This window comes from Rhinatrema bivittatum, chromosome 15 (genome assembly GCF_901001135.1).
Source record: "Rhinatrema bivittatum chromosome 15, aRhiBiv1.1, whole genome shotgun sequence".
In the NCBI taxonomy this organism is placed as follows: Eukaryota; Metazoa; Chordata; class Amphibia; order Gymnophiona; family Rhinatrematidae; genus Rhinatrema; species Rhinatrema bivittatum.
Window position 1 is genome coordinate 25030177 of NC_042629.1, and position 27632 is coordinate 25057808.

The 27632-nt window shown below is 43.4% G+C and overlaps 1 protein-coding gene across 3 annotated transcripts in view; it reads right to left on the minus strand.

The window, feature by feature from the left end:
* NECTIN3 (nectin cell adhesion molecule 3) overlaps positions 1 to 27632 on the minus strand; it is a 274465-nt gene that overhangs the window by 59611 nt on the left and 187222 nt on the right. For all 3 annotated transcript variants that reach the window (XM_029578109.1, XM_029578108.1, XM_029578107.1), the window contains exons 3-5: positions 6181 to 6477; positions 3519 to 3636; positions 2650 to 2801 (exon numbers count right to left, since the gene is read on the minus strand). In XM_029578109.1, coding sequence (XP_029433969.1) covers positions 2650 to 2801; positions 3519 to 3636; positions 6181 to 6477 — 567 coding nt within the window. The remainder of the gene's footprint in view (positions 1 to 2649; positions 2802 to 3518; positions 3637 to 6180; positions 6478 to 27632) is intronic.

A 27632-nucleotide genomic window follows, 5' to 3' on the forward strand; every position in this document is an offset into this window, starting at 1 on the left:
ATGTCTAGAACGGGTAAATGTGAATCGGTTATATACTCTTTCGGATAATAGGACTACTAGGGGGCACTCCATGAAGTTAGCATGTGGCACATTTAAAACTAATCAGAGAAAGTTCTTTTTCACTCAACGCACAATTAAACTCTGGAATTTGTTGCCAGGGAATGTGGTTAGTGCAGTTAGTGTAGCTGAGTTTAAAAAAGGATTGGATAAGTTCTTGGAGGAGAAGTCCATTACCTGCTATTAAGTTGACTTAGAAAATAGATACTGCTATTACTAGCAACAGTTTTTCGAAAGTTGCCAGGTTCTTATGGCCTGGATTGGCCACTGTTGGAGGCAGGATGCTGGGCTTGATGGACCCTGGGTCTGACCCAGTATGGTTCGGTACCTGGCACCAGAACTGGTGGGGAACACAGACTCCTGGGTTCAATGGAGTGCAGCGCCTCCTCTGTTGGGTCGCTTCAGGGGCAACACAGTCGAAGCCGGTGCCGGCCTGAGCCCGCTATTGCGCAAAGACTGTAACTGGTGATGTTTCTTGGATCTCCTACGGTGCTCGGCCCGGTTTTTCGCCGGTGCCCGAGGATGGGGCAGAGATGATTCTGAAGTGCTCGATCGAGAAGAGATCGACGAAGGGGGATCTCCAGCACCCCGCATCACAGAGGTCACCGATGGAGGGGTGGAATCGATGGCTCGGTGTCTTCATGACTCTTTGGTGTCGATGGACTTCAGGCTGGTGTCGAGGGCTCACATTTCTTTGAAGAACTTCTCCATTTTGTCTAGGCAGGCACGCCAGCCCTTGGGGGTCATCTGATCGCAAAACTGGCACACCCAGACATCATGCAATGGCCCTAGGCAAACGATACACACCTCGTGCGGATCTGTGAAGGACATAGCCCAAGGGCACTGGAGGCATTGGTGAAAACCTGATGACGCCATGGACGCAAAAAGCGGCAAGCGGTCAAAAACCAGCAGGTCTCGAGGTCACCAGTAGCAGGAATAGACTGCAAAGAACGAAAGACTTACTGAGTCACCCAACTAATTTAAGGCTGGGAAGAATCGAGAGGGACCCAGTGCAGGAGAGTCGAAAAAAACGACCGTAAAAAAGTTTTTCACAGAAAAAAGCATGAGCTCCACAATCGTGAGATGACAGCTCTGCAGAAAGAGAGAGACTGAAGAGGGACTCCGCGTGGACGCATGGATAGTGGCATACCAGTCAAAGTTTCTAGAAACTCTGACATTGATTTTCCATGCCGGGCTTCATCAGATGACATCACCCATGCGTGAGGACTACCATTCTGCTTGCCCTAGGAGAACTGGAGTATTCTGTCATGTGGCATCCCATCCTTTTATAACTTCAATGCATGCGGATCTTAAATAATTGCTCTACAATACGTTTTGGCCCTATTGGCTGCTAGTAGAGGTCTACTTCTATATCAAATGCTCACATGGAGATGGACAGGCTCATGCATGATTAACACTTGAGCATTGTCCTCTTCCATCATACATCATTAACAATTGTAAAAAAAAAAAAAGAGTACATAAAGACAACTGCTGATTACAACAGAGTGACAAATTATAGCAATTTAAGAATTGAAATATCAGAGCCATCTGATATTTCACTTGAAACGGGAGGTCACGCAACATAATGAAAGAATGCAACATGAAATGCTCTACAAAATAAGCCAGCCACAAAGTATTTATCTCTGAGGACCCCGATATTTAACCCATATATTAAAGTTACACATTGGTATACTATGCATACATTTTTAAACATTTACCAGGTTAAGTCATGGTGTGTTTGAAACTGCAAGAAGCCTGAAGGATATTCTGGTACTTGAGAGGTTTCTAAAAATAATGGTGCTCAATAGGGATGTGCAGCAGGGACGGATAGGTTTGATTCGGTATTCGTCGGGACCCAAATCCGTTACATCTGTTTTCAGGGGACCCCGATTCGTCCATTAGTTATGTATGTATTTGTTTCCCATTAAAGTAAAAAAAAAACCAAACAAAAAACAAAACCATCCCAACCCTTTAAATTTAATTAACTACAACCCCCACCCTCCTGACACCCCCCCCCCCCCAAGACTTGCCAAAAGCCCCTGGTGGTCCAGCGGGGGTCCTGGAGCATTCTCCTGCACTCGGGCCGTCGGCATTCAAAATGGCGCTGATAGCCTTTGCCCTTACTATGTCATAGGGGCTACCGGTGCCATTGGTCGGCCCCTGTCACATGGTAGGAGCAGAAGATGGCGCCGGCCGTCCATTGCTCCTACCATGTGACAGGGGCCGACCAATGGCACCAGTAGCCCCTGTGACATAGTAAGGGCAAAGGCTAATAGCGCCATTTTGAATACCGGCAGCCAACGGCCCGAGTGCAGGAGATCGCTCCAGAACCACCGCTGGACCACCAGGGATTTTTGGCAAGTCTTGGGGGGGGGGGGGGGGGGGTCAGGGGGGTGGGGGTTGTATTCGTTAGTGATATGTTGCATTCGTGGGGGTTCACCATATGTTTCCGAACCCCATGAATGCAATGAATAGGGACCTATATGTTGCGGATTGCGCATTCGTTCAAAACAAATGCACATCCCTAGTGCTCAATGGCTACAGCTTTGATCTGAAGATGGTATGCTGTGTAAAGGAAAAGTGAGAACTTACCTAGTATGTAGATATTCTTGTGATCGCTTCTTTGACCCAGGGCATTGACTACCTTACAAACGTAAATCCCTGAATAATTATGAGTCAGAGGACTGGTAAAATGTAGAGTATTATTTAAAGACAGCAAACCATCAGGCCATTGTCCGTCCAACCTGTATAACAAAATGTTTTGAGACTGAACAAATGTTTATAACAAAAAAAAACCAAAAAAAAAAAACCCGACTACTACATATATTATCTGAAGAGGGGGAATAATCCCCACAGTACAGCGCAGGCCCTTGAAAAACAATATACAAATATGCATTCCCTATCTATAGGCTGCTGACAGGCACTATATAAGGATTTACAGTAATTTTGTAAAACATGGATGACAAGCCATTTAGGTGATACCTACATAAAATCTTAAATACAAGTTAGTTATAATGTACCATATTAATAAAAGGAAAGTACGCATGAAAAATATATATTACTTATGTAATTAGACAGGAAAGTGGGTATTATAACGCACACTCCTAGGGTGGAGGTGAGGAATAGTAGAGTAAGGCATTGTTGTTTATAAAGAGCAGGAGTGATACAATGCAATCATGATCTGCTCCATAGCTTAGCAATCACACAATTTGTCAATCTTGCACAATTAAAGTAAAACTCAATTTATACACCCCTGTGCTTCCACTCCTTCCCATTGCGGGAAAAAGGAATATGGAACTCAAGAGAACGTGGGCAGGTGCTGGCAATTCTATTTGACAGCACAGTACGCCACACACCTCTGCCAAAAGCACTGACGAGCTGGGAGGTTAGCGGTGGGTCAGGGTCAGCCACAAATGTAAGTCACAAATTAATTATTAATCTAATTAGTGGAACATAGGTACCTGGTCCATGTAAATTCAGTAGGTGGTGGATTTGCATCTGCATTACACTTAAGCTGAACATTTTCTCTTCCCACAAACCAGTTTCCATCATATCCTGTCACTGAAACTTCAGGTTCATCTATGAAACAGAAACAGGCAGCTTGTTATTGCCACACAAAATCTAAATGGAGCTCAATGGTTTCTCCATATTTGACATGTGTTAGTGAAGACAAAATTTGGAAAGCTCCCAATGTGATATGCAGTAGATAAGGTGTAGCCTGAGGTGTTATTAGGTCTGATGGGCAATTTTCTCAGTGGAAGGGAGTGGACAGTGGAGTGCCTCAGGGATCTGTATTGGGACCCTTACTGTTCAATATATTTATAAATGATCTGGAAAGAAATACGACAAGTGAGATAATCAAATTTGCAGATGACACAAAATTGTTCAGAGTAGTTAAATCACAAGCAGATTGTGACAAATTGCAGGAAGACCTTGTGAGACTGGAAAACTGGGCAACCAAATGGCAGATGAAATTTAATGTGGATAAGTGCAAGGTGATGCATATAGGGAAAAATAACCCATGCTATAATTACACAATATTGGGTTCCATATTAGGTGCTACAACCCAAGAAAGAGATCTAGGTGTCATAGTGGATAACACATTGAAATCGTCGGTGCAGTGTGCTGCGGCAGTCAAAAAAGCAAACAGAATGTTGGGAATTATTAGAAAAGGAATGATGAATAAAACGGAAAATGTCATAATGCCTCTGTATCGCTCCATGGTGAGACCGCACCTTGAATACTGTGTACAATTCTGGTCGCCGCATCTCAAAAAAGATATAATTGCGATGGAGAAGGTACAGAGAAGGGCTACCAAAATGATAAGGGGAATGGAAGAACTCCCCTATGAGGAAAGACTAAAGAGGTTAGGACTTTTCAGCTTGGAGAAGAGACGAGTGAGGGGGGATATGATAGAGGTGTTTAAAATCATGAGAGGTCTGGAACGGGTAGATGTGAATCGGTTATTTACTCTTTCGGATAGTAGAAAGACTAGGGGGCACTCCATGAAGTTAGCATGGGGCACATTTAAAACTAATCGGAGAAAGTTCTTTTTTACTCAACGCACAATTAAACTCTGGAATTTGTTGCCAGAGAATGTGGTTCGTGCAGTTAGTATAGCTGTGTTTAAAAAAGGATTGGATAAGTTCTTGGAGGAGAAGTCCATTACCTGCTATTAAGTTCACTTAGAGAATAGCCACTGCCATTAGCAATGGTTACATGGAATAGACTTAGTTTTTGGGTACTTGCCAGGTTCTTATGGCCTGGATTGGCCCCTGTTGGAAACAGGATGCTGGGCTTGATGGACCCTTGGTCTGACCCAGTATGGCATTTTCTTATGTTCTTATGTTCTTATGAGATATCTAGGGGTTTCATGCCTATAAATGAATTTCCCAAAGTTTTATTTGTTCTTTGTGTTTGTTGACTCGATTGTAAGGTCAAGGAAGCAGGAGCAGTCTCTAATGTGTATCTGTACAGCATTATGTACTTATAGCAATGCTACAGAAATAAATAGTAACAGCAAAGATTAATCAATGTTAGTAGAACCTTAAGATTCCCCTTTCAGGTCAAAATGTCAAAGTGCTGTCCACAGAGTCGCAGCATACGAACATGCACCATCAGATAACTAACAGCATAACATATAAATAACATAACCCCTAATCTTTTCTCGGGCTCAGTATGCCACGGATGGCCAATCTATCTCATGTATATTCATTGTGGATATCCTGAAAACCTGGCTGTTTGTGGCTCTCGAGAACAGAGTTGGCCACCCCTGCTCCTTGCCATACTGGAAGCATCATGTCCCATATGGCTGTTCCTTCTTTTCCATTTTTAATTCCTACACTACTATAATTTTAAATCCCATCTTGAAAAAGATATTTGATCTGCTTTTCATGTAATATTTTTAGACCAGCTCCTGAAGTCTGAATACTTACCATCAAAAGCCTCTATTTTAACTGCATAATTTCCCTCTTTGGCTTCCTATTTTCTTTCTTCTGAGCAAAATGAAAATTCTGAGAAAGATACATTTGCTTTACTTCCCTTAATATTGTAGAAACTGTGATTAGCATCTTATATCTTGCTCTGACTACAGAGAGTTACAAGATAATTATCCTTTCACTCGTGTCAAATTAAGAAACACAAGACAGGTGGATAATCTTTTCAAGAAATCAAAAGGAGTTGAAATGTCATTAATTAAAAACCCAGAATGAGAGAGAAAAAATAGTGATTAAACTTTATTTGTACATGATATGAAAGCTGTATGCACTGACATTGAAACAATACTAGTAAGCTTTTTTTTTCTTTTGAAGATGGTTCAATTGTTAAAGTTATTGCATCTCCCAATTCTGAGAAAAATTAGTTTTAAAAGTTATATCATTTTGACAAACTAGTCTGTGCTTCTGCGTTTCAAAATAAGGGAAGCAGATTCTTTAAGAAAGGCAATAAGGAATAAGATCAGAAGGAAATAGTATGTCAAGAAACTAATCAGTTGATATTCTGAAGAATCTAGCTACTATTGCTGCTTGTGTTTTCACTATACTTTATAGTTATCGTGAAAGTAAACTGAACAAAATATAAAAGGTTTTGTTGCAGAAGGCTCTAGGATTTGGCAAAGACACTTACAATGAATGTCTAATAGATAAGGATATCTGATTTCTTTTTCCAGAGCGGGATGCTGCACCACACAAGTTATACGTCTTCCTCTTGCAAACCTGGTTGGGATCACCTTGTACTGGCTCACAACAGTCACAGTTTCATTGGGAAAAGAAACAGAATTTGATTCCATTGCCCCAAGGTTGCCTTCCCAGTGAATGCGTGCAGCAGGCTTTCCGTTGGAGGCTGTACAAATGGCTGCCACGGTCTCGTTGTCGCCATCTAGTAATGGGCTTAGTCCCTTTGTTAAGGTCACAGTGGGTTCAACTATAGAAAAAAAAAAATACAATTTTATGGACAAACTTCAAATTTTGTTCATGATATTAAAAATATTTGCTGGACTGTGGTTTTTGTGAATGTGGCAAACTTAATTGAAACATACAACACACAGGGAAACATGAACCAAGTATTCCAAACACATAATCCTGCAATAAGCAAGAAACTATTTGAAAAAAAAAAAATACATATCCCCCAACAAAATCGGCAAGCCGGTCAGTGTACCCTGCACTGCCACGGGCCACTCGGTCTGTTCGATCATATATAAGGTGATTGAGGTCCAAAAGAATTTTTTTGAACATTTTTGTTTAAACCATGTAAAATTGTTAGGAAACCACTCAAATTAACTTCATTAGCAAAGCCCAACAATGGTCAATATTTCGCAATATGCTTCCTCAGGATGGAATAAATGACAGTTTTATGGAGCAATTGGTTCAGGAAGAGACAAGAGAGGGAGCAATTTTAGATCTAATTCTCAGTGAAGCACAGGATTTCTTGAGAGAGGTAATGGTGGTAGGGTCGCTTGGCAATAGTGATCTTAATATGATCAAATTTGAATTAATGACTGGAAGGGGGACAGTAAGCAAACCCACGGCTCTCATGCTAAACTTTCAAAAGGGAAACTTTGATAAAATGAGAAAAATAGAAAAAAACAAAGGAGCAGCTACACAGGTAAAAAGTGTGCAAGAGGCGTGGCACAGTCCAGATGTATTCCACACATTAAGAAAGGTGGAAGGAAGGCAAAACGATTACCAGCATGGTTAAAAGGTGAGGTGAAAGAAGCTATTTTAGCCAAAAGATCTTCATTCAAAAACTGGAAGAAGGATCCAACAGAAGAAAATAGGATAATGCATAAGCGTTGGCAAGCTAAATGCAAGACATTGATAAGACAGGCTAAGAGAGAAATTGGAAAGAAGTTGGCCGTAGAGGCAAAAACTCACAGTAAAAACTTTTTAAAATATATCCAAAGCAGAAAGCCTGTGAAGGAGTCAGTTGGACTGTTAGATGATCGAGGGGTTAAAGGGGCACTTAGAGAAGATAAGGCCATCTTGGAAAGATGAAACAATTTATTTGCTTCTGTATTTACTGAAGAGGATGGTGGGGAGATACCCGTACCGGAGAAGGTTTTCATGAGTAATGATTCAGATGGACTGACTCAAATCAAGGTGAACCTAGATGCGGTAGGCCTGATTGACAAACTGAAGAGTAGTAAATCACCAGGACCAGATGGTATACACCCCAGGGTTCTGAAGGAACTAAAAAATGAAATTTCAGCCCTATTAGTAAAAATTTGTAACCTATCATTAAAATCATCCATTGCTACAGAGGACTGGAGGGTAGCTAATGTAACCCCAATATTTAAAAAGAGCTCCAGGGGCGATCCGGGAAACTACAGACCAGTTAGCCTATCTTTAGTGCCAGGAAAAATAGTGGAAAGTGTTCTAAACATCAAAATCACAGAACATATAGAAAGACATGGTTTAATGGCACAAAGTCAGCATGGCTTGCCTCACAAATCTGCTTCACTTTTTTTTGAAAGAGTTAATAAACATATAAAGGTGAACCAGTAGATGTAGTGTATTTGGATTTTCAGAAGGCGTTTGACAAAGTTCCTCATGAGAGGCTTCTAGGAAAAGTAAAAAGTCATGGGATAGATGGCTATCTCCTTTCGTGGATTACAAACTAGCTAAAAGACAGGAAACAGAGTAGAATTAAATGGACACTTTTCTCAGTGGAAGGGAGTGGGCAGTGGAGTGCCTCAGGGATCTGTACTGGGATCCGTACTTTTCAATATATTTATAAATGATCTGGAAAGAAATACGACGAGTGAGGTAATCAAATTTGCAGATGATACAAAATTGTTCAGAGTAATTAAATCACAAGCAGAGTGTGATAAATTGCAGGAAGACCTTGTGAGACTGGAAAATTGGGCATCGAAATGGCAGATGAAATTTAATGTGGATAAGTACAAGGTGATGCATATAGGGAAAAATAACCCATGCTATAGTTACACAATGTTGGGTTCCATATTAGGAGCTACCACCCAAGAAAGAGATCTAGGCGTCATAGTGGATAACATATTGAAATCGTTGGCTCAGTGTGCTGCGGCAGTCAAAAAAGCAAACAGAATATTGGGAATTATTAGAAAGCAAATGGTGAATAAAATGGAAAGTGTCATAATGCCTCTGTATCGCTCCATGGTGAGACCGCACCTTGAATACTGTGTACAATTCTGGTCGCCACATTCAAAAAAGAAAGTTGCGATGGAGAAAGTACAGAAAAGGGCGACCAAAATGATAAAGGGGATGGAACAGCTCCCCTATGAGGAAAGACTAAAGAGGTTAGGACTTTTCAGTTTGGAGAAAAGACGGCTGAGGGGGGATATGATAGAGGTGTTTAAAAATCATGAGATGTCTAGATCGGGTAAATGTGAAATCAGTTATTTACTCTTTTGGATAATAGAAGGACTAGGGGGCACTCCATGAAGTTAGCATGTGGCACATTTAAAACTAATTGGAGAAAGTTCTTTTTCACTCAACGTACAATTAAACTCTGGAATTTGTTGCCAGGGCATGTGGTTAGTGCAGCTGGGTTTAAAAAAGGATTGGATAAGTTCTTGGAGGAAAAGTCCATTACCTGCTATTAAGTTGACTTAGAAAATAGACTGCTATTACTAGCAACAGTAACATGGGATAAACATAGTTTTTGGGAACGTGCCAGGTTCTTATGGCCTGGATTGGCCACTGTTGGGAGACAGGATGCTGGGCTTGATGGACCCTTGGTCTGACCCAGTATGGCATGTTCTTATGTACTTCAATAATAATATACCATTGTCTCTGTTAGGATGCTTTGAGACTTCCTAGCCATGAAGATTATAACAATGGTCTACTCCAATTTACATATCACAATGTTTATTATTAAGTAGCTCAAGAGAAAGCATATTGTGAAACATCAGCTGTTGTTGGGCTTTGCTAATGAAATTAATTTAATACTGGTTGTCTTAATTTTACTTGCTTTAAACAAAAATTTTCAAAAAAGTTCTTTTGAACCTAAATCCCTTTATATATGATTGAACAGACAGAGTCGCCCATGCAACGCAGGGCACATTGACCTCCTTGCTGATTTTTTTGGGGGGATATGCATTTTTTCAAATAGTTTCTTGCTTATTGTGGGATTGTGTGTTTGGAATACTTGATTCATGTTTCCCTGTGTGTTGGCAGTCTTTGCATTATTGGAAATCGATAGACTCTCCTTGACTATCAAACAATTAAAAAACAGAGGCAATATAAATATTCAAATGTCTACATTACAGTCAAATTTCAACCAGTCCATGAATTTGAAAATTATGAAAAGTCCACATACCAATCGACATTTAGAAAATTTGTTAATGTGCACTGGATATATTGTATAGTATACAATTTATAGAACAGACAAAACTTATGAACACTGCATCGGTGAAGAGCTTGGTCTATCAAAATATCAAATCTAGCAATATTGCATTTTCAGCCACATCAGCAATTACATCTGTACTTTTGGTTTGGCAGAACAGGACATTTAGTGCTGACTGCTGAATTCTTGGCCTGTCACAGATGGCCATGGGAAATGCATGACTCCATTACTTTCATCTGATGTTTTGCAAAACCACCAGGGTGCCTTTTTTTTTTTTTTACACACATCAACCCCCCCCCCCCCCCCCCACAAATTCCTGAATCAGCATCATGTTTGGAATTTGAAGAGACAGTTACGTTTTTGCTGGAAAATCTACAAAATGCTCATTTGAATTTTTGTTTTATTTTTTTTAAAGTGTCACATCTGAGGCGAAAGGAAACCTGAAGGGAGTCCAGAGATTTCCTACCGTGGTCTGCATGTTTTCAAGAGATGGCGGTCTGGCAGCAAGCTTTTTCTAATTTGTGAGCAGGACACACACAATTTATTATTTGCACCAAAAGTTAGATGGCTACTTGTTAGATGTAGTTGCTATGTGAATTTGGGGGTCGATTTTAAGACCTGCACATGGACGCACTGGTTTTATAACATACGCATGCCAGTGTGCGCATGTTTTAAAATTCAATGGCCGCATACATGTGTGGGCGGCCCGCAACTCGCACACACGGGGGGGGGGGGGGGGGGAGATTTTACAAAACACCATGCGGCGAAGCAAGTAGGGCTTCCCCAGTTCTCTCCCAGTCTGCTCCAATTAAGTGGACTGGGAAGAACTTCCCTATAACCCTATCTAACCTTCCTACCTTTTCCCCTCTCCTTTCTGACCCCTACCTATTAGTTTTTTTTAAAAAAATTTTTATTTTAGTACTTACTTCAACTTCCGAGTTGAAGTATAACCTCTGCGCTGTCCCGGCCCACCTGTCCCAGACCATGTCGGGGAATTTTGAAAGGGGCGCATGTCCAGGCCATTGCCAGTTTCACCAGTTTGCCCAATTAACAGCTAGGTCCTCCAAACCCCCCTAGTTGAATAACTTACACTCCCCTCAGTTACCCCAGACTCTTAAAACTACTCATGTGTAACTAGTTTTTAAAAATTTTTTTTAAACTTACACCTTGTCTCTAGCAGAAGTAAACGTATGAGGCAGGGGATCTGGGTGCATGCCCAGGCGTTTAATTATTTACGCACACATCTTGGCCACACCCTGCCCAGACCATGCCCCATCCCTTTATGAAAACGTTTGAGATGTGCACCAGCAAGAGATACGCGTGTATGTGGGCAGCTTTTAAAATTCGGTTGGTGCACATGAACCTGACGTGAGCGCATTTCCCAATTGATGTGTGTGCTGGGCTTTTAAAATTCACCTTTAACGGTTAGGTTCAACATTACACTCATGAATCTAATTTTTTAAAATCAATTTCACAAATCAGACTTTATCTTGTACAGAACCTTTTATCTTGCCCCCTTTCCCCCAACCTGATACCATAAAATACCATATTCAAGCTTCCCTCTGCTGGTATTACACTGTTATATTATCAATGAACTATGATCACTTTCTCATGACCTTCTCTACATCTCAGTACACATGTAGCAAGTTTATTTCAGCCTGACAAAACTTCACTAGGCTTAAAAATCCATGAGCCAAAATGATTTTTGTCTTTTGTCCCTAAAATACATTAGTCCCTTCTGCATGCATATTACCATTACAAAATATTCTTTGGACAGCAAAATATGCCAGAGACCGTTACACATTAAGATGCGGTGTATGGGAGACCACGTGATGTGGTGCAGCTGAACGGACATCTCCCCTATCAGCTCTTGCCACCATAATCCATCGCAATCGAAAGCATAAATACCGGGAGAGCACAAATTTGACCCAGATTACATGCTTTACATGTCTATCGATAAGTTCATGCTAAAACCAAATGCTGGCATGCCCTTGAAGGGAGGAGGGAAGGAAAAAGAAAAGAGCAAAGAAACAGGGGACAAGATGGCACAGACTGCAGGCCGCAGCCCCTCTTCTCCACAAACTAGCGCTCAGCAAAACTGAGATGCCTAACGATATAACACAAGTCACAGCAGCAGAGGTAAAAGCTCTTGATTCTAGATTTACGGATTTAGCAGCGCAATTTCAAGAACTCAAACACTCCATCGAGGAAATGCACCCCCGCATGGACCTTGTGGAGGCCCGAATTTCAAATTGCAAAGTGGGTAAATCTCCTGGGCTGGATGGTTTCTCATATGATTATTATAAGATTTTACGGGACCAAGTGCTTGAACCTTTATTCAAATTTTACCAAGAGGGTCTGGCACAGGGAAGATTCGCTACAGAATTCAACAAAGCATATATCACCGTCTTGCCTAAAGAGGGCAAGGATCCCTCCAAACCAGCCTCCTACAGGCCTATATCATTGTTAAATTGTGATCTCAAGTTACTGGCTAATTTACTTGCCTCTCGTATCAGTTTGGTCCTCCCATCATTAATATCTCATAATCAAGTGGGGTTCGTCAAAGGTAGATCTGCAAGCCTACATATGGTTAAACTAACCACAGCTATGGCCTACTGCAAGTACCATAAATTGCCTTCGATCGCAGTCAGTTTTGATTCTGAAAAGGCCTTTGATCGTGTTTCGTGGCCTTACTTATTTTTCTGTTTTGGGCAGATATTTATTTATTTATTTTATTTATTTAAACGGTTTTATATACCGACAACCGTTTGCACATCGTGTCGGTTTACATGTAACTTACAACCAAAGTATATATAGGCATTGTCTTTACAATGAACAATAAACAATAGAACGCAGTAACAGAGCAAAAACTGGATTCAACTAGGAGGGATTCAACTAGGAGTGACATAGGAGGGGGTGGGGAAGGAGTAAAACGACGACACGAAGGGAAAGGTTATGTACAGGGTTTAGCGAGACATTCATTATATACAAGGTTTTATACAAGGTTATATAACCCCGTATATAACACTCGTTAAAAACGAGGTTATATACAAGGTTATATAACCAGATATGGTTTTACGGGGAGTATCATCGATTACATTTCCTTTAAAGATCCTCATCTTCTCATCTCCTAGTTAATGGCTTGATCACTGCTTCTTTTACCCCACAACGGGAGTAAGACAAGTCTGTCCTTTATCCCAATTATTATATATTCTGACTATCATTCTACTTTTGAGAGTCCTGGCAGAAGATGGTGAGATTAGAGAGCTAGAAGTAGCTGATACGTCTTTCAAAGTAGCGGCATTTGCAGATGATATCCTAATATTTCTCACTAGCCCACAAACCTCTCTGCCTAAAGGTGCTAGACTACCAAACTTGGATTGGCTTGTTTTCTGGGCTTAAGATCAACCATGAAAAATCAGAGGCCATGCCGATCTACGGTAATCAACAAGATTGTGGACCCAATTTCCCTCTCCAATGGACAGCTAATACTCTTAAATACTTAGGGATACATGTTCCTTCGGATATCGAGCACATATACCAATGTAATGTTGCCCCCAGGCTTAAAAAGCTCAGAGAATGCTTGCAACAATGGTCCTACCTTCCCCTCTCTTTAACAGGCAGAATCCACTTATTTAAAATGAACAAACTCCCTAGATGGTTGTATCTGCTTCAGATACTTCCCTTATGGCTTACTAGGAACGACATTCAGGTGATTAATACTGCCCTTAGACATTTTAACTGGCAGGGTAGAAAGGCCAGGCTTGCTTTAAATTCCCAAGAAAACACAGAGGTAGGCGATCTATGATACCGGCAGGTAAACACAAAAAATAGATGCCTGGATCTTTTCCAACACTTTATTGATGCAGAGACGTGTCAAATAAAATCGCCCGACTCAGGCCGAGTTTTGCAGCTTTACAGCTGCTGCCTCAGGGGCTCCACTCTTCTTATCAGTAAGCTGTGTCATCCAATCAATTAGTATGCCAGCAATACAAGAACAACTTGTGCATGAAAACTCCTGATGCAATGCAGCATAGCATACCACAGTCTCTGTTTCTATCAGATAGAAGCAGAGACTGTGGTATGCAAGTTGATCTTGTATTGCTGGCATACTAATTGATTGGATGACACAGCTTACTGATAAGAAGAGTGGAGCCCCTGAGGCAGCGGCTGTAAAGCTGCGAAACTCGGCCTGAGTCGGGCGATTTTATTTGACACGTCTCTGCATCAATAAAGTGTTGGAAAAGATCCAGGCATCTATTTTTTTGTGTTTACTTGCTTTAAATTCCCTACACAATTCCTCATAATATGGGGTCCTGGCATGTCCAAATTTCTAAACTTATAACCTTATCTGTATGATGAGACATATATGAGATTGGTTTCCCATTACTCACCTCTCGCATATTTAAGGGTATGGTTTCAAGAATATGCATTGGCGGCCTTAATACAAATTCCTCAGGCTAATATCCCCCCAAAGTTTCGCCAATTTATGCTTTTAGATTCCGGGTGCAAAGCTTGGGCACACTTATGTGCCCACCTGGGACTTGATAGGATTACTACCCCCTTGATTCCCATAGGTGGTAACCCTCAGTTTCCTCTGGGCCTGGATAATAATCTATTCCGATATTGGGAGTCCAAAGGACTAACTGCCCTGGCCAGTTTATAAACTTTAAATCTCTACAGTTTTACAGTTTCCAGGAGTTGAAGATGTCATATGATCTTTCTAATACGTCTCAACTTACCAACACCGTCGCCAATAATGTCTGCCCTACACAATCTCGAGAAATCAACCCTGCAAACATTAAAAAGAAACCTTGGTACACACCAGAGCTTAAAACTCTGAAAAACTAAGGAAACTAGAAAAAAAATGGTGCAAAGAACAATCCCCTGCCCTACAGTCTAAGTTTCGATCCCACCTCCACAACTACCGAGAAGCCATCGACAGGACAAAAATGGATTTTTACTCCCAAAGAATCCATCAGCATCAATTTAATGCCCGAGCCCTCTTTGAATTTGTATCCATTCTAAAACTACCCCACCCCCACCCCCTCCCCTGACACTGATGACAAAGCCAAATGTGAGGAACTCGCCCTATACTTCCACAATAAAATAGAAAAAATCATGGAACTCTTCCCCCCCTCCTCCACACCCACTAATATCCCTACAACAAACACCACTGCCTTTATGCCCTCACCCATCACATCCCAATCTCAAAACACTACTGCAGTTCTTAAGTCATTCGAGACCACCACATCTATGGAGACAGAATCCATCCTTAAGAAAATTAACCCCGCAGTGCACCCCTCAGATACCATCCCCACCAAATCCCTTCTCACTATTCCCAACATCATCAGCTGCTCTATATCACTTGGCACTGTACCAAACCAACTTAAACAAGCCATAATCAAACCCATCTTAAAAAAAACTCTCTCTCGACCCAGCCAATTATCGCCCCCATCTCCAACCTCCCCTTTATATAAAAAATCCTAGAAAAACAATTAATCAGCAATTTACAGACTACCTAAACAATCACCACATGCTTTTCTCCTCACAATATGGTTTCCACAGACACCACAACCCTCATCTCCCTCTCCGACCATATCCTGAAAGCGCTTGACAAAGGCCAATCATACATCCTGGCTCTCCTTGACATATCCGCCGCATTTGACACAGTCAACCACCACATCCTAATAGAACGCCTTAAAGAAATCGGAATATCCGGCTCCTCCCTCTGCTGATTTCAATCATACCTAGCAGGCAATAAAGAGTAAAAATTGGACAATGTGAATCCAAACCAATTAACCTGATGCAAGGTGTACCCCAAGGTACCTCACTGTCTTCTATCCTCTTCAATATATACCTTCTTCCCCTCTGCCATCTCCTATCCAAACTTGGTCTTCCGTACTTCATCTATGCAGATGACATTCAGATCCTCATACCTATAACTGACACCTTACCCAAGGCCATGAAAACCTGGGAATCGGCCCTCGCAGCCATCAGCACCCTGCTCTCAGACAACTACCTTGCGCTCAACACCTCGAAAACGAAGCTCCTATTCATCTCGCCCCACCATAACAACTTCAACTCACCCTTGCCCAACACCCCTCCCACCACCTCTTCCCAAAATGTTCGTAGCCTCGGCGTCACCCTAGACAACCATTTCAACCTAAAAAATTTCATTAATGTCACCCTAAAAGACCAATTTCTAACCTACCCTTCATAGCGAAGATAATCGAAAAAGTAGTTCACTCCCAACTTGATGAATATCTTGAAACAAATAACATCCTATCCCCAACCCAATATGGATGCAGAAAGAACCTCAACACTGAGACTTTCCTTCTTTCATTAAACGACACTATACTTAGAGGATTCGACAATGGAAAACAATACCTACTCATACTTCGACCTCTCCGCAGCATTTGATACAGTAAACCATCAAATACTCCTAGAACGTTTGACAGAAACTGGTTTAGCTGACACTACTCTACAATGGTTCACATCCTATCTTTCCAACAGAAGCTACCAAGTATCTTTCAACAATAACATCTCTAAGAAAATTAACCTCATTACTGGAGTTCCACGAGGCTCAGCATTATCTGCCACTCTGTTCAACATATACCTTTTACCCATTTGCCAGCTACTAAATGATCTTCAAATCACCCACTTCCTCTACGCAGATGACATACAACTTCTAATTCCCATCAAAAACTCCATTGACGAAACATATAAAAAAACATCTATTCTACTTGACTCAGACAACTCCTTACAAAATTAAAACTCATAATCAACATTGACAAAACCAAAATTAATCATCATGGACAAAAAAACAAATCTAACACCACCACCTCAACTCACAGCTAACAATCAAATTAACCCAATATCCCCTGTCACTCATGCCAGAAATCTTGGAGTAATCATTGACAAAAACCTTTCCTACAATAACCACATAACAACCAAAATCAAAGAAGGATATCACAAACTCCTAATCCTAAGACGTATAAAACCTTTCCTAAACTCGTTAGACTTCAGAACTGTTCTGCAACTAATAATTTTCTAAAACATAGACTCCTGCAATTCCCTACTGATTGGCCTTCCATACATCATCAAACTTCTGCATATTCTACAGAACTCAGCAGTGAGAATTCTAACTGGAAAAAAAAAAAGAACGATTACATCACCCCCATATTAACTTCACTACACTGGCTTCCTATTAAATCCAGAATTGAATATAAGATATTGACCATCATACACAAATTAGTACACTCTTATCATCAAAAACAAACAGGTTTAAAAATCACTCCACAAAATACCCACAGGAATCTTCGATCAAATAACACATTTCGTCTAACAATTCCTCCCATCAGAGATGCTCACCTATCAACCACAAGAAATAGAGCATTCTCCATCGCCTGCCCAAAAAGATGGAACTCCCTACCACCTGATTTGAGAACACAAACTAACATCAAAACATTCAAGAAAGATCTAAAAACTTTGCTTTTCCACAAAGTCTATATTAACAATCAGTTAAATCAACAATCTAACTACAATCAATACCACCAACCAAACCCACGCAAGAAAGGAACAGAAACAACCGGCATCAACCATAGTCATACCAATATGAACTTATAAGAAACAACACTAAGAGTCTATGTCTAAGTTGAATAAATCCCAATACAGTTACCATCCTCCTTTCCCTTTCTTTCCATCTCTTCCTTTTCCCCCCTGACCTCTCCCCCTTCCCTCCATCCCTCCCCACTGTTATTTTTGCAATGATCAACTATGTTTAATCATCGGTATTCTGTTTGAATCTTGTAAACCATTATGATGGCTACACCGAATGACAGTATATAATACTAAACAAATAAAGTATAATTTGTCATTGTAACCTATTATATGTCACTGTAACCTAATTTTAAATAACTCTTCCTTGTAAAAATTTGATTCTTAAATGTATGTTCCTGTAGCATCCAGTTACTTTTCCTTTTCTCTGTACTCTATCCTCCAAGTTCATGCCCCTTTGCCCCTTCCCTCTTTTACCCTTTCTACCCCTCACCCCAATTCTTTCAATTATATTTATCAGTTCTTTGTTCATTGTAAAGCCTGTTGCTGCTTTATTGTTTCTTGTCAACCGATGAGATGTTCCCAATGACCATCGGTATATAAAAACTGTTAAATAAATAAACATACGAGAACTTCTCTTTAAATTTGTTTGGCAATTTTATTATGCAAAAACTACCTCCTATCAGATGAAGTTATGTCAATCTCCAATTTGCATAAAATGTGAGCTCTCCGAAGGGGATTATCTCCATTGTTTTTGGGCATGTCCAATTATTCACACTTTTTAGTCCCAAATTCGTTGTCTCTGCTCCGTACTATATTGCCGCTCTCTACTGGATGACCCTAGACTGTGGTTGTTTGGCTGTTATCCTGATGCAAAAGAGAGATCTTGGGGGGCTCAAAAGCGTTTTTTAGATAAAGCAGTGGCAATGGTGAAATACACCATATTGTCTGTCTGGCTTGTAGCAGAAGCTCCTACGCTTCAATATTGGACTAATAAGATGCTACGATTGGCAACCTATGATTTTTTGACAGCCAGGCAAGCTACAGGGTCTCAGCGGGCCGCGATTAAAGATGTGTGGGAGCCGTTCCTTCAGTCTCAACCGCAGAAGGTCCAGGAGACTCTCCACGCCATATACCCACTTTTAACCAACTTTCCTGGGGCAACTTGAGCCATGAACAATCATTGACCTGAATCTGTTCTTTTTAGTATCTGAGCCTCTTCTTTATACTCCAGATGAATGGGAGGGAGAGGAGGGGGGGAGGTAATTGTGGGAAATGTTAGGTGATACTTATGTGCAGTTGTGTGGAAATTGTTGATAAGTCAATGCCCACAAGTAGAGTAATGTAATTATTGCTATGTTATGTTATATTATGTATTTACTTCACTGGCTTGCTTTATCCAGTTTTTGGCTCAATTGTTGCTGGACTGGTGGCGTCTGGTATATGTTGCACATTTTGTATTTGAATTTTCAAAATTCAATAAAAAGAATAAAAAAAAAAATGTGGTGTATGGGCTGGAAATTCTTGGTGGAAAATGCAAGCACTTCCCAGCAAAAAAGTTACTCATAAAAGTAAACCTGAGCCTGCAATGTTTTTTACATGTATGATCACTTATTAATAGTAAGTGATATAGAAAAATATGTAATTTATTATTCCAAGGATAAATAGAATCTCAGTGAGCAAACTGCTGTCACAGCTAGTGTGATAAAGAAGATGGATCATGTAGCATATATCATTGTCTTTTAGAAACCAGACCCCAAACATTTCAAAGTACAAAAATGGTGCTGTGTAGGCAGTACTGCACTGGTACCATTCTTGATACTGGCAGTGTGCATTCACAAGTCATTACATTAACTCCTTATCCATTTTTGCATACAATTCAAGCTCCTCTTACCTATAAGAGCCTTCGTTCTTGCAGGTACTCATTAGCTTTATTCTCATCTGATCCTTCACTCCTCATGAATTCTGCTCCTACCTCTGCCCTTCTCCATGGCCAACTCCCAACTCTATGCTTTACACAGTGCTGAGCTGTATGCCTGGAATAGACTTCCCAAATCTGTGCATCATGCTCCCTCTTGGCCTTATTTGGATTGTAAAACTCTCACCTTTTTGAAGCTGCTTTTAAATCTTTACTCTTGATTATCCCACTCATGACTTATTGATTTTAACCATTTTCTTAATAAAATTCCCAAAGTCTTTCTGCCCTGTATACTTTTGATTAAATTACAAGCTCTGCTGAGAAGGGACTGTTTCTTATGTGCTTTATTTATTTTTTACAGTGTTACCTAAGTTGGGTAGTACTATAAAAGAGTTGCAGAGTAATAGAACTCTACGCTGGCTAAGCAAAAATTTCACAGGAAACAAGATGTATTAACAAAAAAAAAAAAATCTCTTGAAAACAAAGTTCAAACTTGAGCCAAAAGTAGCTCGAGTCCCACAAAACTGTTTCTCCTGCAGCATCCATAATTTTGGATATGAAGAGTATGTTTTAACTAGAAAAAAAAATGTTGCGCTACAAATATTGTAATACATGGGAGGTCCAACCATGAAACAGATAGTTCAGGCCAACAGAAAGGAGGGAAAACAACCAACTTGGACTCCACACCATACATCAGAAGACGGTTCCATCTTATAGCTAAAAAGGTTACAGGCTAATATTTAAGGCCTGGAAAACACTTGCAACTTCTCAAAGAGTAACATTTTCAGTTCATATTCCAACATAGAATAGACCGATCACAGATCTTTCAGAAACTCAGTTTCTTAGCTGGCTGCTATAGATGTAGAAGTAAAAACCACCCACACCCTCTAAAATGTGTTCACTAGCAGACATATGCAAGCAGAACATACCATGGCCATTGGAAGGGGTCGCAAAAAGCAGCTCTGACTCAGAGCGTCATTTTGTCCGATGACTACCATAGGGCACACATTTAAAAGACTATAAACATTTTAGTGCTAGTTTTAAAATAGATCTTATACTAAAAAGGATACGCCATTCTGATAAAAGCATCCAAAGATTAATTTTGCGGAATGGAGAAATTACTTACCTGACAATTTCGTTTTCCTTAGTTTAGACAGATGGACTCCGGACCAATGGGTATAGTGTACTCCTGATTAGGGATGTGAATCGTTTTTTGACGATTTAAAAAAATCGTCCGATATTTTTTAAATCGTCAAAAATCGTTACAGTGCGCGATACAATAGAATTTTTCACGATTTATCGTGAAAAATCGTTTCTCCCTATTTGGGGGGAGGGCGGGAAAACTGGCACACCAAAACCACCCCTAAACCCACCCCGACCCTATAAAACTAATCCCTTACCTTCCCCCACCCTCCCGAACCCCCCAAAACTTTTTACGAGTACCTGGTGGTCCAGTGGGGGCGCAGGGACCGATCTCCCGCTCTCGGGCCATCGGCGCCATTTTGACTGCCACTCAAAAATGGCGCCGATGGCTCGATTAAAAAAAAACCCACCCGACCCTTTAAAGATGACCCCTTAGCTTCTCCCACCTTCCCGAATCCCCCAAAACATGGCGCAGATGGCCCTTTGCCCTTACCATGTGACAGGGTATCTGTGCCATTGGCCGGCCCCTGTCACATGGTAGGAGCACTGTATGGCGGCAGCCATCTTTAAAGATGGCGCCGGCCAGCCAGTGCTCCTACCATGTGACAGGGGCCGGCCAATGGCACGGATACCCTGTCACATGGTAAGGGCAAAGGGCCATCTGCGCCATGTTTATGATTGGCAGCCGACGGCCCGAGAATGGGAGATCGCTCCCAGGACCACCACTAGACCACCAGTGAATTTTAAAATGTTTTGGGGGGATCGGGAGGGTGGGAGAAGCTAAGGGGTCATCTTTAAAGGGTCGGGTGGGTTGTTTTTTTTTAATTGGGCCATCGGCGCCATTTTTGAGTGGCAGCCAAAATGGCACTGATGGCCCGAGAGCGGGAGATCGGTCCCCGCGCCCCCACTGGACCACCAGGTACTCGTAAAAAGTTTTGAGGGGGTTCAGGGAAGGTAAGGGGTCAATTTTAAAGGGTCGGGCCTCACTAAAAAAAAAAAAGGTAACGATGTGAATCTGAACCGATTCCAATTCACATCTCCAGCGATCAGATTTTTTTCTCCCTCCAGCTGAACCCGATCGTTAAGACGATCGGGGACACGATTCACATCTCTACTCCTGATAGCAGTTGGAGACGGATCAGATTTCAATCTGACGTCAGCCCTAGTACATATACCCATGCAGGAGGTGCAGCTCTTCAGCATTCTCCTCAAAAAGAATTGTGGATATATGCATGACTGAATAATTTGAATAACTTGATTAACTTTATAACTTGGTTAACTTAATTAATTTGAACCGGTTGAATTGGTTATACCTGGAGACTGCCAGTGCCCTCAACCAGGAAATGTCGACACCCGGTAGGATGGGTGTCCTAGCTGAAGGGAAGCATGGCTTACCCGTGAATCACTCGCTCCCGGGGATGTCACCCGAGAATTCCATGAGTAACGGCAGCCATAGGTGGGATGCCGAGTCCATCTGTCTACACTAAGGAAACCAAAATTATCAGGTAAGTAATTTCTCCATTTCCTAGCGAGTAGTAGATGGACTCAGGACCAATGGGATGTATAAAAGCTACTCCTGAACCAGGTGGGAGGCTGCCTGTGACCCACTTAGTACTGCCCTTGCAAATGCTGTGTCCTCCCGAGCCTGAACATCCAGGCAGTAAAACCTGGAGGTGGTGTGGATGGAGGATCATGTCACCGCCCTGCAGATCTCGGCGGGTGACAACATCTTGGTTTCCGCCCAAGACACTGCCAGGGCTCTAGTAGAATGGGCCTTGACTTGTAAAGGCGATGGCTTACCTGCTTCTACGTAGGCCGCCTTGATGACTTCTTTGATCCAGCGGGCTATGGTTGCTCGCGAGGCCGCTTCCCCTTGCTTCTTCCCGCTGTGAAGGATGAATAGATGGTCCGTCTTTCGTACGGATTCCGATCTTTCCAGGTATCGGACTAGGAGCCTGCCGACGTTGAGATGGCATAGACTTCGAGCCTCTTCCGAATTCTTATGCTCATCTGGCGATGGTAGCGAGATGGGTTTGGTTGAGATGGAAGTGAGACACCACTTTGGGGAGGAACGATGGAACTGTGCGTAACTGGATGGTTCTCGGGGTGAGTCTGAGGAACAGCTCTCGGCAGGACAGTGCTTGTAGCTCGGATATACGACGTGCCGAACAGACTGCCAGCAGGAAGGCTGTCTTCGATGTTAATAGTCTGAGAGACAGGCCGCGGAGAGGTCTGAAGGAGGTTCCTGCTAGGAAATCTAGGACCAGGTTGAGGTTCCAAAGAGGCACCGGCCACTTTAGGGGTGGTTGGATCTGCTTGACTCCTTTCAGAAAGCGGGAGAGATCCAGGTGAAAGGCTATGCTGCCGCTCTCGCTCTTGGTTCCGTTGCATGACAGTGCAGCCACCTGTACCTTGATGGAGTTGAGAGACCATCCCTTCTGTAGGCCATTCTGCAGGAATTCCAAAATCGCAGGAATTTTGATTGAGGGTGGTATGATGTTGCGGTCCTCGCACCAGGCTTCGAATACTCTCCAAATCCTTATGTATGTTAGGGATGTGGAGAACTTGCGTGCTCGGAGTAGGGTGTCAATTACTGCCCCCGAGTATCCGCTCTTCCTTAGGTGAGTTCTCTCAATGGCCAGACCATGAGAGAATCGAGCTGGATCCTCATGGAGGATCAGTCCCTGTTGGAGCAGGTCTTTGTGTGGAGGTAGCGGAAGGGGGCTCCCTGTCAGTAGTCTTCGCATGTCTGCGTACCACGGTCTTCTTGGCCAGTCCGGGGCCACTAGAAGTACTGGTCCCCTGTGGTGTTCTATCTTGTGTACGATTGCGCCCAATAGGGGCTACGGCGGGAAGGCGTATAACAGAGTCTCCTGTGGCCAGGTCTGTACCAGGGTATTGATTCCCTGGGACTGGGGTTCCCGCCTGCGGCTGAAGTAACTGGGCACTTGAGCGTTGGACTGGTTTGCCAGGAGGTCCATGGTTGGTGTTCCCCAATGGTTCACTATCACTTGGAATGCTGTGGTCGACAGTCTCCATTCTCCTGAGACTAGACTTTCTCTGCTGAGGTAATCCGCAGCGACGTTGTCTTTCCCAGTGATGTGGACGGCCGAGATCTCTTGAAGATTCGCTTCCGCCCTATTTCCAGAGACACCTGTTGGCTTCTGGTTCCTCCCTGATGGTTGATGTAGGCCACTGTTTTTGCGTTGTCTGACATTACTCTGACCGCTTTGTCTCTGAGTCTGTGACTGAACTATAGGCAGGCTAGTCTGACTGCCAGGGCTTCTAGGCGATTGATGTTCCATCCCGACTCTTCTTTGTTCCATTGCCCTTGGGAGGTTAGCTCCTGGCAGTGTGCTCCCCATCCTCGTAGGCTGGCATCCGTGGTGAGCAAGATCCAGGTTGGTGAGGATAGTCTCGTTCCCTGGCTCATATGGCCTTCTTGTAGCCAACATCGTAGTTGGGTCTGAACTCTGTCTGGGAGCTGAAGACGTACAGTGTAGTTCTGGGACAGTGGATTCCATCGTGATAGTAGTGAGTGTTGTAAGGGCCTCATGTGAGCTCGTTCCCATGGCACTACTTCCAGTGTGGATGCCATGAGGCTGAAGACTTGTAGGTAATCCCATGCTGTGGGGCGAAGTTCACTCAACAGGGTTCGCAACTGGGTCATTAGTTTTGATCTCCTTGTCAGTGTCAGGATGACCTTGTCTTGTTTGGTGTCGAACCGGACTCCCAAGTATTCTAGAGATTGGGAGGGTTGCAGGCAGCTCTTGTTTGTGTTGACCACTGACCCGAGGCTCTCCAGTTGAGTTTTGACTGTTGGTTGCCTGGTGGCGTTCCTCTGGGGATTTTGCCCTGATCAGCCAATCATCTAGATAAGGGTGCACGCGGATTCCTTCCTTCCTCAGTGTTGCTGCCACCACCACTATGATCTTGGTGAACATCCGGGGTGCAGTGGCTAACCCGATTGATAGTGCCCGAAACTGGTAGCGACGGTCCAGGATCGAGACGCATAGAAAACGCTGATGCTCTTGATGGATCGGAATGTGTAGGTAGGCTTCCAACAGATCCAGGGATGTAAGGAACTCTCCCATTTGTATCACCCTTATTACAGAGCATAGGGTTTCCATGCGGAAGCAAGGAATCTTCAGGTGACGGTTGACTGCCTTGAGGTCCAGGATGGGTCTGAACGTTCCTTCTTTCTTGGGGACGATAAAATAGATGGAATATTGTCCAGTATTTATTTGTTGTGGAGGCACCGGTGTTATAGCTTCTAAGGCTAGCAATCTGGTCAGTGTAGCTTCCACTGCCATCCTTTTGGAAGGGTCATGGCAGGGGGCTTCCACAAACTTGTCCGGAGGGAGGTGGTGGAAATCCAGGTAATATCCCTCTCGAATGATGGATAGGACCTACTTGTCCGAAGTTATCTCAATCCATCTTTGGTAGAATAGGGCAAGTCTGCCCTCTATGGCTTCTTCCTTTGGACGGGTCGGCTGATTTTCATTGTGGAGTGCGGCTGGGGCCTGTGCTTGTTCCGAAAGGACTGGCTTCGGCCTGCAGGGCGAGCCGCTTGATATGTACTTCTATATGGGTTGAAGTGCTGTGATCCTCTGCCCCTAGAGGTTCGGGGGAAGGATCGCTGGTTTCTCTTATTCCTGTCCTCTGGTAGCCATGGCAGTGGGGACTCGCCCCATTTGGTGGCTAGCTTCTCTAGTTCACTTCCGAACAGGAGTATTCCCTTGAAAGGCATCCTTGTGAGTCTCATTTTGGAAGATGCGTCAGCCGACCAGTTTCGGAGCCAGAGTTGTCTTCTGGCTGCCATGGCGGATAACATTCCTCTAGCTGCGGTGCGCACCCGATCAGAAGCGGCGTTCGCAAGGAATGATACTACTGGTTCCAGGCCTCCCCAGGAGTGTTGTTCCTGGTCTGTGATAAGCAGGCGCGTGTCACCACGGCACAGCAGGCCGCAATCTGTAAAGACATAGCGGAGACGTCAAAGGACTGTTTGAGGATAGATTCCAGATGTCTGTCTTGAGCATCCTTGAGTGCTGCTCCTCCCTCCACCGGGATAGTAGTGCACTTCGAGACCACGCAGACCATGGCATCCACTTTCGGACATTCCAGGAGATCTTTGGCGGCTGGGTCCAGAGGGTACATGGCTGCCAGAGCCCGCCCCCCTTTGAACGTAGTTTCCGGGGCATCCCATTCCAGGTCAATTAGTTGCTGGACGGCTTGTTATAGTGGGAAATGGCGGGAGGTCTGACAGAGTCCCTCTAGTAGGGGGTTCATCTTAGGTTCCCCCGAGGCACTTGTGCTCGGGATAGCAAGCTCTCTTAAGCTGTGTGTGACCAGGTCTGGAAGCTCGTCCTTGGTGAAGAAGCATCTCATGGTTCGGTGGGGCTCTGTCCCCGGAGGGAGTTCCCCCTTCCTCCAGGGGTTCTGAATCCTCATCTGAGTTGTCCGTGTCCCCAAAGGTGGGGCTTCTGGGCGATGGGATCACTTCCCTGGGCATAGAGGGTCCCGGGATGTTGAGGTCCTCTGGTGGAGCCTGTGGCCGTATTATGTGGACAAAGGTATGCAGACCTTTGATGAATTCCACCTAGGAGATAGATGCTGGGTCTAGACTAAGGGGCGCCGTGTCCCTGGGGAGCCCCGTTTGAGGGGGGGTCCCGCTGTGCAATGCTAGGTCCGGCGTACTGCTCGAGAGGCTGGAACCCGGTACCAGCTGGGGAGGGCCATGAGTTGGATCCCCTAGGGCCTCTTCGCCTGTATACACAGGGCCGTGGCCTCCTCATGCGGTGCAGCTCTAATGTGGCATGCTGGGCAAAGGCCCTGAGCCTTGAGTTTCTTTTCTGGTGGTGCCATGGCTTGAGCGCGTAAAATACAGATGTGCGCTCCGGTGCGTTGAAGTTGTGCGCGTAGGTTTGGTGCATGCTCAGGGAGATGTGCGCGCTGTTGTGCGCCCAGATTGAAGTTATACGCCTGGCACAATAAGTGCGTGGCTATGCGTGTTGCTTGTGCGCACGGTACTTGGGCACGCGATGTTGTACGCACAAGGTATTTGTGCGCACGGCTTGCCTCTGTGCGCCCAGATCAGAATGGAGGACAGGGCGGCGAACAGATCAAAATGGAGACTGTGACCACGCGGACAATATGGCGACCACCTCAGAGGGTCTCCTCGAGGGAGGACCCTCGGATCTGACTGGGGTTTAGCCCTGCTAGGGCAGATCAACCCGGTGGCACTGGTGCCGGCTGGCGATCTGTGCAACTCCTCAAGCTTCAGAGACCGGAGACTTTTAAATAGATTTCTATCTTACCTTGTCTCGGCGCTTCCCGGTCTCGTTCCGGGCGGTCTCCGGCTGCTGGGGGAGAGGGAAAATACCTTCACCGCTGCGCTCGAAGTTGCACCCGCTGCCTCTCAGCCTCACCCGATGAGGGGGATAGGTCCCCACCGAGGGTCAGCCGCCGGATCGAGGCTTACCTCCAAGGGATCGCGGAAATCATCTCGGGAATTCTCAACTGGGGGTGGGACCCAAAGGGTGTCACCGCAGGAGAGCGGGGCTCGTCTGTAGAGGTAAGATTTCTTCTTATTTTGGTTTTCTTTGGTAAAATTACTCTAACGCTGTGCGAGCGTGCATAGAGTCGGAAAATACTGAAGAGCTGCACTTCCTGCAGGGGTATATGTACTAGGGCTGACGTCAGATTGAAATCTGATCCGTCTCCAACTGCTATCAGGAGTACACTATACCCATTGGTCCTGAGTCCGTCTGCTACATGCTAGGAAATCACTGTATTATAAAGCTACAAGGAAAGAGAAAGCATAGAACCAGATTATGATGAATGTTTATTTAAATGACCTCAATTGTTAGATAAATCTAATGCTATATTTATGATCAATTTTAGCAGAATCTGGAATCTATTTGACAGGATGGAAGATTTTATGCACAATTTCTTCTTTAACCCTATTACAGATCATAACATGTATTCTATAATTAAGTAGCAGACTACCATTCTATTTTATTTACAAATTCTGTATTCTGCAATATCCACAATAATATTCAGTGTGGAAGACAAGTTTATATACAATATACACAAAATGATAGCAATACTAAGATCATGTTTCACTTCCTATTAA